Source organism: Perissodus microlepis, chromosome 23, assembly GCF_051167445.1.
Source record: "Perissodus microlepis isolate ML-2025 ecotype Zambia chromosome 23, ASM5116744v1, whole genome shotgun sequence".
NCBI classification, from domain to species: domain Eukaryota; kingdom Metazoa; phylum Chordata; class Actinopteri; order Cichliformes; family Cichlidae; genus Perissodus; species Perissodus microlepis.
In genome coordinates this window covers 31,359,632-31,374,647 of record NC_140482.1, presented here as the reverse complement: position 1 = coordinate 31,374,647, position 15,016 = coordinate 31,359,632, and the positions used below count along the sequence as shown (strand labels likewise).

The window sequence follows — 15,016 nt, the reverse complement described above, 5'->3', positions numbered from 1 at the left end:
ATTGTCACTAGGTGTGAATGTGCGAATGAATGTGAGTGCGAATGGTTGTCTGTCCCTGTGTGTTGGCCCTGCGACAGACTGGCGACCTGTCCAGGGTGTACCCCGCCTCTCGCCCTATGACAGCTGGGATAAGCTACAGCGCCCCCCGCGACCCTGAAAAGGATAAGCGGAAGCGAATGGATGGATGGATGGATAGTTTTATACTGAAAATACGCATGAAATTAAGTGATATCAAATAACCTTTGTGATAACTTTACCACACATTAGCAATTTACTCAGTAGTTCAACCTCAGTTGGAACCAAAGGTCAATACTGGGGTTATAAATCATTTGACAAAATTATCATTTAACCCACTTTAAATCAAAACCTTCTTTTTTTAAATAGTCAATTTTTTTTTAAATGTGATCAAACTTTAAGAGAAAACATTTTATAAATTACAGCTAGAAATATGCAAGCGTAAATAGTCGGGCTATTCTGCTGCAGACTTGCATACTGGGGCGCTTAAACAGAACAGAGCTGTCATTATTGTAATTGCTAACACCTGTGTTTTCCCCACTGTGAATGTCAGCTGTGGGAAATAATCTCTTGAGTAATTTTCTTTGTGCTGCTACTTTCACTAAAGTAAAGGTTTTGCCTTCAGTCTTGACAGCGATTGAAAACAAAACAAAAGCAAATCCATCTTTAATGTTTTTCATTTTTTTTGTTCTGTTTTTTTTTTTGCCAAAATGTCTTTCCTGAGTTGAGCTGAACCCAGCTACGTGGGGCCACAAGAGAGTAGGGAACATGTGGAAGAGAGCCTCGACAGGTGGAGGTATGCTCTGGAGAGAAAAGGAATTTAATTCAGTAGAAGCAAGACTGAATACACGTGTGGATATATGAGGGAGACTGGTGGAAAGGTGGATTATTGATAGTCAAGGTGGAGGAGTGTAAATACTTGGGGTCAGCCATCCAAAGTGACAGACAGTGGACAAAAGAGGTGAAGAAGAGAGTGCAGGCAGGGTGGAGATGAGTGACAGGCGTGATTTGTGACAGAAGCATAGCAGCAAAGAAAGGGAAGGTTTGCGAGATGATAGTGAGAGTTGCTGTAATTTATGGAGGAGGCAGAGCTAAAGATGTTAAGATTTTCAGTGGGAGGAACCAGAATGGACAAAATTAGAAATTAGTACATCAGAGGGACAGATCACGGTGAGCTGTTTGGAGGCAAAGTGAGAAAGAAAAGGGTGAGACGGTTTGCACATGTGGAGAGGAAGGATTTTGGACAGTGGATCTTGAATATGGAGCTGCCAGGCAGGAGGAAAAGATGGAAAAGATGAAAACCTCAGAGAAGATTCGTGGATGTAGTGAGGGAGGACATGCAGAGGGTTGATGTGACAGAGGAGAATGCTGGGATAGGGTGGGATGGAGGCAGATGATCCGCTGTGGCGACCCCTAAAGGAAGCAGCCGAAAGAAGTCTTTTTTGAGTTCAAGTACATCATAAACACCACTGGGTGTCGCTCTATGGTGTCTCATATCGCTTCTGCGCGCTTATTTCACCAATATCAACCCCCTCTACCTCGCTGTGTGTGCGTGTGTGTTGTGTGTCGGATAGAAAGTCAGCCTGGTTTCCAGCTGAGTGCTTGCTCTCTCACAGTGTGTGTGTGTGTTGTCATTATTATCCACTCTGCTCCCAGCTCAGAATGGCCAGATTCACTCAGACTGAAACAAGAAGGCAGCACCATCCACAGCAGCCCCAGCCCTCTCACTCCAGCCTGGTTTTCACCGGACCGGGGGCACCACCGACCCAACAACCACTACTACTTATCCCACATCAGCACCAGTACCCTCAGATCACATTTCCGAAACCCATGAACGGGTCAGAACCCATTTCAATTCATCCGGAGAGCGGCAACATGAAAGACCAAGATGCCATTAAACTGTTTATCGGGCAGATACCGCGGAACTTGGAAGAAAAAGACCTGAAACCCCTGTTTGAACAGTTTGGGAAAATCCACGAACTGACAGTTCTCAAGGACCGATACACCGGCATGCACAAAGGTAATGTGTCGCCCCTCGAATGGCTGCGAGGCCCATATGAAGCTTAATATCTGCTTATTAGTATCTGTACGTACTGAACTGATTTGTAGTGAAATGCGGATTTTTGTCACTTTTATTTTCATGTTTAATCAGGCTTAATCGCTCAGCTGTCAATCCCCCAAATAATCTGTATCGTTATGCTCATCACTGCTCATATTTCTGTATAACATTCATGAGGTTTGGCATTTTGCTCCAGTTGCTTTTTTTGTGCGTAAGGCAAGTTTTTAGCTTTTTAGTAATTATCAGATTGGTTTGACGCGCTTTTGTATTTCTATCTCTAAATTTCAGCATTTATTATGACCACAAAAAGAAAGATTTGCACATATTTTGAGTGTTTTGAACACGAGGAACAATTCTTTATTTTATTGCCTTTGAGTGTTTCCTTAACACGCTCCTAAGTGGGGCAGAGGCGCTCGGAAAGGATGCATTTTTCAACAGCCTCCTCTTGCCAGTCCCATCTTTTGCGGAGGGGCGGCATCATTTATTCATCCATATGCTTTCTTTAACATCTCCCCATGTGCAAATAGAGCGGGCTGGGTGCAAACGCGACACGGCGAAATCAGTTCAATTCTACAACGTCTCCAAAGGGCGCACGAACTGTCACAAGATGACGGACGTCGCCACGGAGAGTGGGTAGTGATGCTTCTGCTGAAATGGAAGCAGAGGGTGTAAATCCACTCAGCTCACTATACATACACTGACAACTTCCATCTTCCATAATGAAGTTGGCTAGCAAGAATATAGATCACTGCCTGGGTGGGAAAAGCATTTCACGATACAGCCCCCCCCGCACCCCCCATCCCCTAGATTCAAGCAGTGCAGACGTCATCATTGTCATCGTCATGACCCGTGAACCCTCACCCAACCTTTAATTTAGACCAGAAGTGCATAACCCCAGAGCTGCACTGGTTTAGCTGATCAGTGACATTCAGGCTTTGACTATAAGCACTGTGATCACTGTTAGTTTCATTGTAACGGTCAGGCCAGTGCACTGTACACAAAGTTTGCAACATCTTATTCATATAACGACAAAGGGCAATTGCATACTTAATGCATTTGGAGAACATTTATGGTGATTTCATTGCTGACACATAGAAGTCACAAACAAAAGCATGCAATGGCCTCGACTATCATTTAGTCAAATCCACAGTTATAAAAAACCCTTTTCTTTGGTTTTTTTCCACACGTGGATTCTTAATTTCGCAGAGCAGATGCAGATGTGTGAAGGATGTAAGCACAGGAGATAAGCCTTTTATTACAGTGACATTTAGAAAAGACAAATGATAATGTATGACAGTAAACATTACAAACCCTGTCGTGTCATGCATCAAGTCACCATCGCAAGATATTAAATTTGTTTCTGCTACAAAGGTCGTCCCCATCTCCTTCAGAATAATTAATACAAGTCTTTGTGAAGGTTTCAAACCAGGATACAGTTACAGTATATAATAATAATAATGTTTGCCACATATTTTATGACGGTCGTAAAGTTGATGTTATTGTTGTGGAAGTCGTTTCTTCAGTATTGCACTGATCTGGTTTGCTTTGGATGCGTGTGTTTTTGTGCTTGTGTTCATGCATATACTAAAATGTCATTTCACCGTGTTGCAGTGATGGCAGTATTTTGGGTCCTGAATGATGTCACCTTATCGTGCTATCAGGGAAAAGACAATTTAGGCTTTCTACATAACATAAACAGCACATTTCCATTACGCATACAAAAACACTGATCTTTGGTAGACATGTATATAATTCAAGTGAAATATTTGACACCTAGGCCATAAATTTGATATGTCATAATTAGCAATTATTTTTTTAATTAATACAGTGGAAAAACTGTTATTCATTTGAAAAGGTTTTTTGTCAGATTTCCTCGTAGCATTATATTATCATCAATTTATTACATCATTCTTGCCCTGGTGGTAAAGTAGAAGAAGTGGGAAAATGTGTAATTGAGATGTACTGCTTGCTTTCGGTGAGACTCTGTATGATCACCCTCCTCAGTTCTCTTGTCAGTTTGAAATGCAAAACTCAAAAGAGCCTTTCAACAAAGTGAAATCCCTTAAAAATATCCAGTGAACTTTTATATCTGTTCATTGTGCATTATGATTTTTTTTTTTTTTGCATTTTACTAAACAAAAAATCTTGTTTAAATGTAGCTGGATAATCCTCTCCTTCTGATCTAGCAAAAATGCTAAAAATATGATTCCAAATGCATTTCTCATGTCATTATTTGCCCTGAATTTTAACGTACAAACCGCTAATTAATTTTAGATAAGCATAGTTCAGTCAAATTAAATGAGTTAGGATGTAATGAAGCCTTGTTGCACAATTAACAATAGAAAATCAAACTCTAATGTGTCAGTGATCCTTGATGAGGTTATTTTATAGTTAATCACGTTATTAAGCAGAAAAAGGATTATGGGGTACGCATCCTGATGGAAACACTGGGCAAGCACCCTCAAAGTGGCACATTCACACTAACAAATCGATGGACAGAGGAACAGACGCACATACACACATGCGCACATGCTATTTTCATTATACTAAGTGTTGCGCATTCGTAGCCATTGTGCTTATTCTGTCATTTGGATTTTTTGGATTTTCATTTCATCCACATTGTGCTCTCTGTGTTTATTTCCTCTTTTCTTATGCAACTGTTTTTTCCCCTTGGTAATCCGAGAGGGAAAACATGGAATTAGTTTGTAAAGCGTGATAATAATGCATGGCCATAATAACTTGACTCAAGAGGATTAGCAAATGTGCATTGTCTGAAGCAGCAGTCTCTTGGGTGATCAGCTGGTTGCCTCCCTAAACAGTGGCTGCCTCTGCCAATTAAAAATTCAGTCTAGCCTGCCTCTTCAAATGATTAATTCTGCCCACGCTGTCGATGGCCTGCCAATTATTGTCGCCCAATTGGTATTAATAAGTAGAGGATTTCCTGATGTTGAATTTATCACAGACTATGAAAACTTCTCCCTTTGGCTCTAATTAGCTTTGACTACCACCTGCAGAACAAATACATACATGCATATATGCACACGCATATATCCAGAACCAGTGTTCCTTTTATGCATTGTGCCTGTTATGTTGCTTGCTATATCAAATTCTTTAATTAAAAGTGCAGTTTTCTGGGTAGATTATATCATGTGAGTTTCCACAATGCACTCAGATCAGAGAGGAAATGTATAATTTAGCACAACAGGTAGACGCACAGACAAAAAAAATCCCTAGGTTGCTCCAATCTGCCGGGTAAGGCTGCCCGGATATCAATACTAAGCTTGTGTTGAGTATTACTGTGTTAATGCATTTATAAATGGAGATATTGCTGTAGACCCCAGCAAGCAGAAGCACATTAAATCACAGAATAATCTAATGAAATATTTATTCAAGTTTTTATTTTTTCCTTCGTCTGAAGCAGTCTGATGGATAGGGTTTCTCTGTAAGTTGTGCTCCTCAAAGAATAAAGAAGGAAGGAAGCACAGCTAGTTGGAACAAAGCACATTCATCAAACCAGAACTATACATTCCAGTTTTCCTTTATGAAGATGGAGCTTAAAGGCAACAGCACTGGTTAAACCAACCGTTGGTTTGTTAAAGCTGCTTTCTTCCTTTGATATTATGGAAGTACATGCACACATTTCCATATTACGTGTGCCTTATGGAAAGTGTCAAAGATCACGGCACTGCTGTAGGACAGCATCCCTCCTGGGGAAACAGATGGGAAAAATTCGCTTACATCCATAAACAGAGCTGTAGATACAACATGGACTGTACAGAAAAACCAAACTGTGTTAATATTACAGATTTAATAGACAGCTTTGGAACTTGTTCCTTTTGACATTATTGCCTATTTACTAATGAAATGAACCAATATCATAAATGCCATGAAAGCTACACTCCATTCCAGCTGTGCGTGTGACCTCTGAGTCACCTGAAAAACAATTCTCGGTCTCCGCGCAGTTTTGTGCAGTGATTCGATTGAACAAATCTAGAATAAAATCTCCTGTCAGAGTCTAGTGAGCGAAGGCCACCGAGCCAAGCTAATGCAGTAACAACACTCGCCTCGCAATCTTTAAACGTCTGTAAATATTGTAATAAGCAACAGGGCTTTCCTCATAAAAGATGCAGCAGCTCAACGGGTACTGACAGGCGCTATGGGCCTTGACTTCAGGATGAGGAGTGCTGCCTCCCTCTCTCTCCTGCTCTTTTCTGTTGGTTTCCCAAGCAGATTGGCAATCTTAGATGGCAACAAGGCTGCGCTCTGCTGGAGGTTTGTATCTGCTCACCAGGCTCACCTGACTTTTATTCCGTCTCCGCTTCCCTCTCCTTTAATACCTGCCCAGGAGAGCCTTTCAGATGGATTGATTTCCTGCACCAATGCAACATTCATTATTGCTTGCAGTATATTATACTTTCAGTTTGTTGGAAGTGCTGTTACACCATGACCTTTGTGGAATGTGTTTGCTGTAAATGGGTGCCCAGAATGGGAACAGAGATGGGAAAATGAGCAGTGAGGTCTAGCTCATTAATGAAACCTATAATATAATATAATAAGTAAATAAAGCTCTTTGGTCCTTCATTCTACATTTTCTGGACAGTGTTTGTGTTTCAAGGGATGGTGGTGGTGCCATGGTGTTTTAAAAAGTTATATTGGTAAGTTGACTGTTTTGATGACAACCTATAATAATAATCGATGCGAGATGGAGATGGATTTTGGTAGCACTGTTGATTTGATGAATGCGCTACTGGCTTTTTCCAGATATTTTAAACGGAAGATTTTTGAGTTGAATTATTTTTGCTGTTTTGTGGACACATTTCTTTTCTAAAGGTAGAGTTGGCAGAAGCGCGCTGCCTTCCTGCTCAGGCTCAAAGGTCAGAGCTATTTTCTTAGGCTTCTATCTCCCTCTATTTAGACTATCTATTTTGAATGGGCAGCTTTGCAGAGTGCCATTGCCTACAGAGCAGAGTGTACTCTTATGAGGGGGGAGGGGGGGTTATAAAGGCACAGAGGGGGGAAAAGGGAGAGCGCGAGGAGGAGGGGGTTGGTGGTTTCTGTTAGAATAGCATGAGCTCTTTAATGTTGTGTTTGAGCCTGGCTGGGCACAGATTCATTTTAGAAGGAAAATGAAATAACAAGGGAGAGAGGAGAGAGGAGATTTTAATGCAATGTTTTGTGATAATCCCTCTCCATTTTGGAATGGTTCAGGAGAACTCATGCGATAAAGCCTTGTACAAGCCTGGAAAATAATAAGTTATTTGTCTTGTCTTATAGTACCGTGCCCTTGGAGGGCTTGCTAGCCCCCGTGTTTTGGACAAAAAACAATCACAGATTAGTCAAGCTGTCACATTTCTCTGATTGCCAAATCGTCGAGTCCTTGATATTGGTGTGAATGAACAATGCATTTATGTCTTACATGAATCTGCCTGAGAGTGCACGTGAACACAAAGCTTTGTGGATACTGGACTTGGTACTCTCACCTAATCCCCCCCACTGTCATACAGCCCGGTGTGACAGAGAGCATTTGCACAGTTAGGATGGAACATGTATGAAGCGGGGCTCACGAGGCAAATGATAGACAGACACACGGCACAGAACAATGGATGTATGGACAGATGGATAAGTGTTTGTCAGAGATGCAGAAACAAATGGCAGCTTTTATCCTAAGGCGCTGGGAGAGCAGAGTGATGGTTCAGCTTGGGACATGGAGGATGCCTCTGACAGGCTGTTTGCCGTTTGGGCAACAGTGGATGGGATGGATTGAGGAGGAGCAGAGGCCAAGCTTGGCAGATAAAATAATCACCTGAAAGCTGCTGACATGAGAAAATCCCTCTAGTAACACTAGTAATATGTAATTCAATAATACCGCTGCTACTTGTAATGTTAATTCTGTGCTGTCCAGAGGTGATTTCTTATTTTATGATTAGAATGTAAGCAGTAATAGCAAAACTGTTTATAATTAATGACAAAATATATTATGCGAAAAATGTTAGTATTTTGACAGCGTGAATAATATGGTAGTTTGCCACCCTAAGTGGGGATAAGCAGAACTATTAGCAGACCTTGTTTTCCACAGATATTAAGCAATCCTTGAAATTTAAGGAAGGCACATTTTAGATTGGAAAATGTCTAAGAATGCTCAAGTCCATGAGGGATGTGTGAAGATACATGCGGCTCAGCACGGTTATAAATAGATATTCTGTGGTATTTCCGAAAATAGGTTAAGCTGCCATCGCTGCACTGCTGGCATGGCATCGCTGATTGCCTGCCAGCCTCCCCAAAAGACTGCTCCCGTACTGTGCTCAAAAGGAGGGAGAGACAGAGGGAGCATCTGTGGGCGACTGCAGGCCTCGTTTCCAGCGCCTTTCCATGCCTCCCCTCACACCCCGTCTCTTCCATCGCTCAGCCATCTCTCTCCACGCTCCTTCCATCCATCTTTCTCACTTAAGGAGTGATGCCGCAGCCAACAGTCTCTGTGCTCTATTGCCAGTGACATAAACTGGTCAGAGGCTTTGTACGAGAGATGTATCGCATCCATTTTTTGTGTGTGTTTGATACAAGCAAATTGCATGCCAGAATAGAAAGATGAGAGACAGAATTTGTGTTACTTTTCTGGTGATCAAATATTAATTTTGTAGAATAAGCAAAGTATATGGACTTTATATGAGTTCCAGTATGGCATCTGATCGGTGGTACACTGTACAATGGTAGATCTGACTTAATTAAAAAAGACTGCTCAAATAATTAATGCCTCGTGGGTTCTCATATCTGTTTTCACTGCTCTTCAGACTCAATTCATCTATCTATCTATCTATCTATCTATCTATCTATCTATCTATCTATCTATCTATCTATCTATCTATCTATCTATCTATCTATCTATCTATCTATCTATCTATCCATCTATCCATCCATCCATCCATCCATCCATCCATCCATCCATCCGTTTAATGTGGTTACCAGGAAATACAGTACATCGAGGCAATTAACACCCCGGTGTCTGCTTGTTAGTCACACCATTAGTGTTAATTAATTATCTCCTCCAGCTGCAGTGGTGATATGAGATAAATAAATAAAAGTTAGGACAATGACACAAATTATATTGTTGGCAAGCAGGGTATAAGTGAAAATGAGCTTTTGGAAGATGGAAAATAAAAAAACAGTATTCATTGCCAGCGTCTTTATAAAGGCTTGTGTATATACATCAGTCTCGAAGAGGAGGTCACTGATTGCATCGTGACTACCTCTGGCACCACTTGCTGGACATGCAACGGAGCACCTTCTCTAAGAGACTGATTCAGCTTCACTGCCACAAGGACAGATACAGTATTGGACACATTTTATACTTACTTCACATTAACAAATTAATTTTCCAATGTGGGATAAATCAAGTGTATCTCATTTCATTAGGTTGCCCATGTACAGCGGTATACTGATAGAGAATGAATGTGTGAATGATTTCACCAGGTAGTGTTTTTTGCTCTCCTTGCATGTCTGTCTTTCTCATCCCTCTTTCAAACAGTCCATCCAAGCAACCTCCGTGCCTTTGAAGCGATGTCTTTTAAGGTACCTTTCAATTTGTAAAATCAAAGTGACTGAGAACCTGATCTGTCTCTTAGTCCATAGTCAGTTTGCAGCTGCCAGTCATCTATGATTGTGGCTTTGCTATGATCAATTGAGCTGTCTCAGAGGTTTAAATGCCTTTTAGTTTTAGACAGAGGACATGCATTTTTAGTAATATTGCATCAAATATGCCATACATTAAAGGGAAACTTTAAATACAAACGGTGTGGGCCAAAATGAAAGTGATTTTATGGTTTCCTTTCTTGTAGTCCTGTTTTCCTCTTTCAAGAGGTTGTTAGAGTACATGAAGAGGATGCAGTTTTCTGACTTTGACTCGGGCAGAGGGAGGTGGGGTGGGGGCACACAGAGTTATTGATTTCTGTAAATCCCTTGGCCGGAGCAGACTTGGCTCAGGGAGGGAAGCAGGGATGACAGGCTGGAGAGACGGGACTTGGCAGGTAAACTCTTGTTGCCCTCCCAGAAGTAACACGGCAGGAGGCAGTAAGTGTGAACCTACACATTATTTACAGCTCTGTGAAACTCTATCCATTAACAGTGTCAATTAGCTTGCTCATCAGGGATGCAGGGCACTGGACTACTATTTATAGATTGGACTATGGCTTTAATAGCAAAAGAGGGATGATGTACTCAGAGAGTCTACAAAAGTCAAGACTTACTTTAAAGGCTATAGAACAGTGGAGGATGCCAAAGTGCTGTATCATAAGTGTTATCCAGCCAAATATCAGGGATTCTGGCCAATTCTGGGGATGGGCTGCTGGTTGCAATCTGCCATGTCACCAACAAAACCTGCATTTGCTGCCAACTTTATAAGGTGCTTGTTGGAAATTCCTTTTTAATGCTAATACGTGTATATGTCATAAGTATGTTTGCCAACATGCAGATCAAATATAACATGGACATCTACAATTGGCACAAGTTCACTTAATAGGAAATATATCAAGTTAATAATTGAAGGATTTATGAGGTTTCTCTTCCGAAGTCTCTGTGAGTTGAGACTTCCCCGCTGCTAGCAATCCCTGTGTTTATGCTTGCAACTGATTGTAGGAGTCTTTCCTTTGCTTTTATTAAATAGTTGCACATTAATAGGATAACATTAAGGAGACGGCTGAATATTTGCATCCACAAAGAAAAGCACATTTATCTAAATGTCACAACAATCTCCAGATGGGTTGTTCTGAGTTTGAGCTCTAACCTCTATTATATGTTCATAAAAATGTGATCCATTTTCTCAATTTAAAAATGTATTGGAGTGCATGATAGTAAACATACAAAGGAGCCTTGCATAATCTTACTGCCAACCTTACAATCCTGCAACAAGAAGTCTAGTGACAATTAAAGTGGTTAATTGTAACACACATTGCATAATTAAATATATTATAACTGAGGCATTATTATAATAAGACTTATAATTAATGTGAACAACATTTTCAGATAGTTTGTGTCTGCTTTATTTAAGGCTATAGTTCACAATGATAGTTTTAACACATTTATACAGTTATTCTGTGATGGAAATATAGTCAGTCATGACTTTCCAGCTGGAATATATATGAAGTACCACTTAAGCAACACTTATTCTAGTAAGTGACTATGAAGGTATCAGTATACAGTGCGTGCCTGCATTGCTGTGATGGTTTCTATTTCCCTGTATTGATCATGAAACATATACTGAGCATTTCAGAAAGAATTAAATGTAATTGTCACACTCATTAGGCAATATATCACATGTACACACAAATACATGAATGCATGCACAAACACACACACACATGAAATCCTTTGGGAGATTCTGCCTATGGATCTGTTTGACCGCTTCTTGGAGGCTATAGTGTAGTCTATGTGAGCAAGTAGCAACAAATCAATGGCTGAGGTTCTTCTACTCAGGGGTCAGAGAGGATACCACGAGGGTGCAGGGGCTATTTGTTGCCTTCATGATAGACACCGATGCTCCTCAGTGCTCTGCGGTGTTCATCCTCCCCCAGTTTACCGCTCATGGTGAAGGTGTGATGGGAGGGTTAGTGAAGGAGGAAATGGAAAAGGATTTTGGAGCTGTGTGCAGCAGAGATGAAGGGTTACAGTTATTAGTGGAGGAGTGATGGAAGAGTGCACGAGGATTCAGGGTCAGGAGATGTTTACTGTGCACAGTTTCTGGTGCTATAGAAGGTGAATGTCTGACATAATTAAGGTTTACAGGTTAAAGAAGGCTACTGCTTTTATTACACTATCATTATGAGGCTCATTATTAAGCTGGGGCAGCAAAAATGTTGTTGTCAGAACAATGACTGAGACTGTTTTGAAAGGTCCCTGCCATCGCTAGCTGTTTTTCTTTGCCCTCTTTCATCCTTCGCCCTAAGTATTGACATGATTGTTGTGTGTAAACAGATCAAGAAGTGTGGTTGTGTTTTTTTCAAAGATAAGAAAATGATTAGATAAACTAAAAGATTCTATGAGACCAGACTGATTACCCCCCTCGTGGTCAATCTGTGCCATAGAGCCTCCCGCCTAACCGACTGGCGATGATTCAGGTCATAATCACGTTGCATCCACGCCGATGATGTGCGTTTCAGCTAACGACCCTTCTGAAAGGCTCTCAGTTCCCTTAGAGCCCCGCATGGCAGTAAATGAAGTAAGCAAGTAATCTAGCCACAGTGATAGCGTTTTCCAAAGAGTGCAAATGATGTGTGAGCGAGCAGACAAGGCTGGTGCCAGGATTGGCTCAGTTTCTGCTACCTTCACACTTTCTGGCCAAGGAAATGCCACAGTGAGAGCAAGTTCACACTTTTTCATTACACTGGGGCAGCTTGGCTCCTCTGGGGCAAGGAGATGGAGAAAAGAGGGTATGAAAGGTGGAGTTTAAAAGAGAGAGGTTGTGGTTTAAACCGTGCCTGTCTCCTCGGAATTGCATTCATATTTGACGATTCTGCAGTACGCATTTTATGCCCACTGCCTATGTAGAAGCAGGTTGCTCGTATTCAGCTTACCAGCAGCTACCAGAGTGGCAGTGCAAATTACTAAATGCTGAGATTGTGAAAATTACAAAAGATGGAGACAAACACTTTAAGTAAAAGTTCCAGACTCAGAGAAACATTCAGCAAAAATTCTAACAAATGATAATAAAATAAAATAAAATAAGGGGACGTGACTTAAATTTGGGAGCTATTTTAGGTCAAACTTTAAAAAAAAGAACCCACAAAAATTAAACATAATCATAATAAAACAAAAGAGCCAAACATGAAAAAGCTGCATATATCCAGACAGAAATGTACCAAATTGAGAAACTTTTCATTTTGTATAGACGAAGGAAGGCACAATGCAATAATACTCCAAGTATCTTCATCTTGCACTTAGACCAGTTACAATTCTGCACCAGGTTATTATAATTATGTTAGCCGAGGGAGTAAAACAAATAAAGCAAACTGTAAATTCAAATCATTTCAGTTTTATTTATACAGCGCCAAATCACAACGACAGTTTCCTCAAGGCCTATATTGCAAGGTAAAGACCTACAATAACAAAGAGACATATTTCCAAATCATATTTCCCAGGAAAAGTCTGTTTGCTGAGACTGAATTATTAATTCTAGATGACAAACTTGAATAAACTTGAATTTTCTCTAAAACAGTAAAATGAAAAAATATCCTCAAAGACTTTGTTTTGGGGTTTGGTGGGGAAATTTTCTTGATGCACAACTTTAATGCCACTACCAATAACAATAGCCAAAAATAATTATTTTAAATGGCCAATGAAGTAACAGCAGTTTTAAAAAGGAATCACTACTGGTCTTTCTGGCTGACTAATTTAAAACATCAATATTTCTGTAAGAGTAAACAGATAGCTGGTCAAGGAACCAATCCAGCCACAGTATTCTCAGTAATATCTCAGTAATATTTTACTATCTTTTTAAAATTCTTTTTAATTTAGGTGCGTGAATTTTTTTTAGTGTTTCTACATTTGAGCTACTTATTATTCTTTACACCATAAAGGAAACATATGTGTGCTTTTGCAGGACTTCAGGAATGTATTTCATTGCCAAATAGACCTAAAGAGCACTGAAGGATGGCACAGCAAGAGTGCCTCCTGTGTCTCACAGACCCCGTGGACATACACTCGTGATTTCTACGACTGAGCAGGAACGCACTTCTTACTTACTGTCTCCCGTTCTCCCTCTGCCTCACGCGCTCCCTCCCTCTCTCCCATGTAACACTCTTTAATTACATGCCAATTCAGTGCAGAGGAGATGGAGAGACTCGGCCTTATTTCCCAGTACACGCGTACCCCACTTAAAAATATACCATTAAGAAATGGGAGACCAGACACGGGGAGCTGCTGATGGAGATGAGAAGCTGGGAAAGACGAGAGGAGAAGAGGAATCTCTTCTCTTTGCAGCTGAAATCAATGTTTTAGACAAAGCTGTTTTAGGTTTCTGTCAGATGATGCAGAGGATCATCTCCTCGCAGTGGGAAGGCTTCCCCCATTGCTGTGTCAGCAGGCTTTGATTACAGTGGCTTTTTGTTGTATTTCAAACAATTTCATCATGCTCCCCCCCACTCACACTTTTGCACTTGGTATGCAACGCAGCGCTGGCAATTTGTACGTGTTTGGATTCCAATTATGGAGTTGTTAAAGCTTTTTCGCCTGTGGCCTGCAAATTCTTATTAAGCCATACATTAAAGAGCACAGAATCACATTTAAATGGAGTTCATGTTTCTCTTTTGTTTGCCAGTGTTGTGGTTGCTATTAATTTATTCGCAATGCCCTATGCATTACACATTAACAAATAAATCGCGTTTGTGATTGTAATGCAAAATACTTGTTTCTTATTCAGAGATGGGGCAAGCGTTTGTCAAGTAAACCAACAACAAGCCCAGAGAGAGTGAAAAAGAGAGAAAAACAAGCACCAAAATGGAACCATTCCCTTCTGCTACCCTCGCCCATTTAAGAAACAAACAAACAAACAAAGCCAAAACAACAACGTGTAACAGTCCGGGTATTGCGTCAAGTTCAAGCTAATGAGCAATACGAATTAAACTGTAGTGTGAGTGACTGAGGGGTGTAATTGGGGGACGCAGTTTGAAACGATTATTTTTGGGGTAACTGGGACAGGTAAGGCACCATTAATGCTGTCAGAGACTTGAAAGATCACAACCTGCATACACGTTGCTGCTGTTTGTCTTTCATGTGATCATTTAGACTATAGTGGTTAAATATTGTAATGAGGGTCAGCGCATCCGCAGCCATGAAGCCACATATCCATGTTACAGACACTTTAGGCAGCGAGGCAAAAAGAGGTCCAAATCAATGAATAGATCAGTGACTTTTATGAAATTTTAACCTTCAGTGGAGAAACCATCGTAGTACAAG

The 15,016-nt window shown here is 40.7% G+C and overlaps 1 protein-coding gene across 8 annotated transcripts in view; it reads left to right on the top strand.

Moving 5' to 3' along the window:
• The first annotated feature begins 1,549 nt into the window (after positions 1–1,549).
• The window catches only part of celf5a (cugbp, Elav-like family member 5a), a 185,723-nt gene continuing 172,256 nt past the window's right edge, over positions 1,550–15,016 (top strand). For 7 of the 8 annotated variants that reach the window (XM_084920851.1, XM_084920853.1, XM_084920857.1 and 4 more), the window contains exon 1: positions 1,577–2,035. In XM_084920851.1, coding sequence (XP_084776977.1) covers positions 1,678–2,035 — 358 coding nt within the window. In that variant the 5' untranslated portion in view covers positions 1,577–1,677. Of the gene's footprint in view, positions 2,036–15,016 lie in introns of all 8 variants that reach the window. The other variant, XM_084920858.1, reaches the window with a different exon arrangement.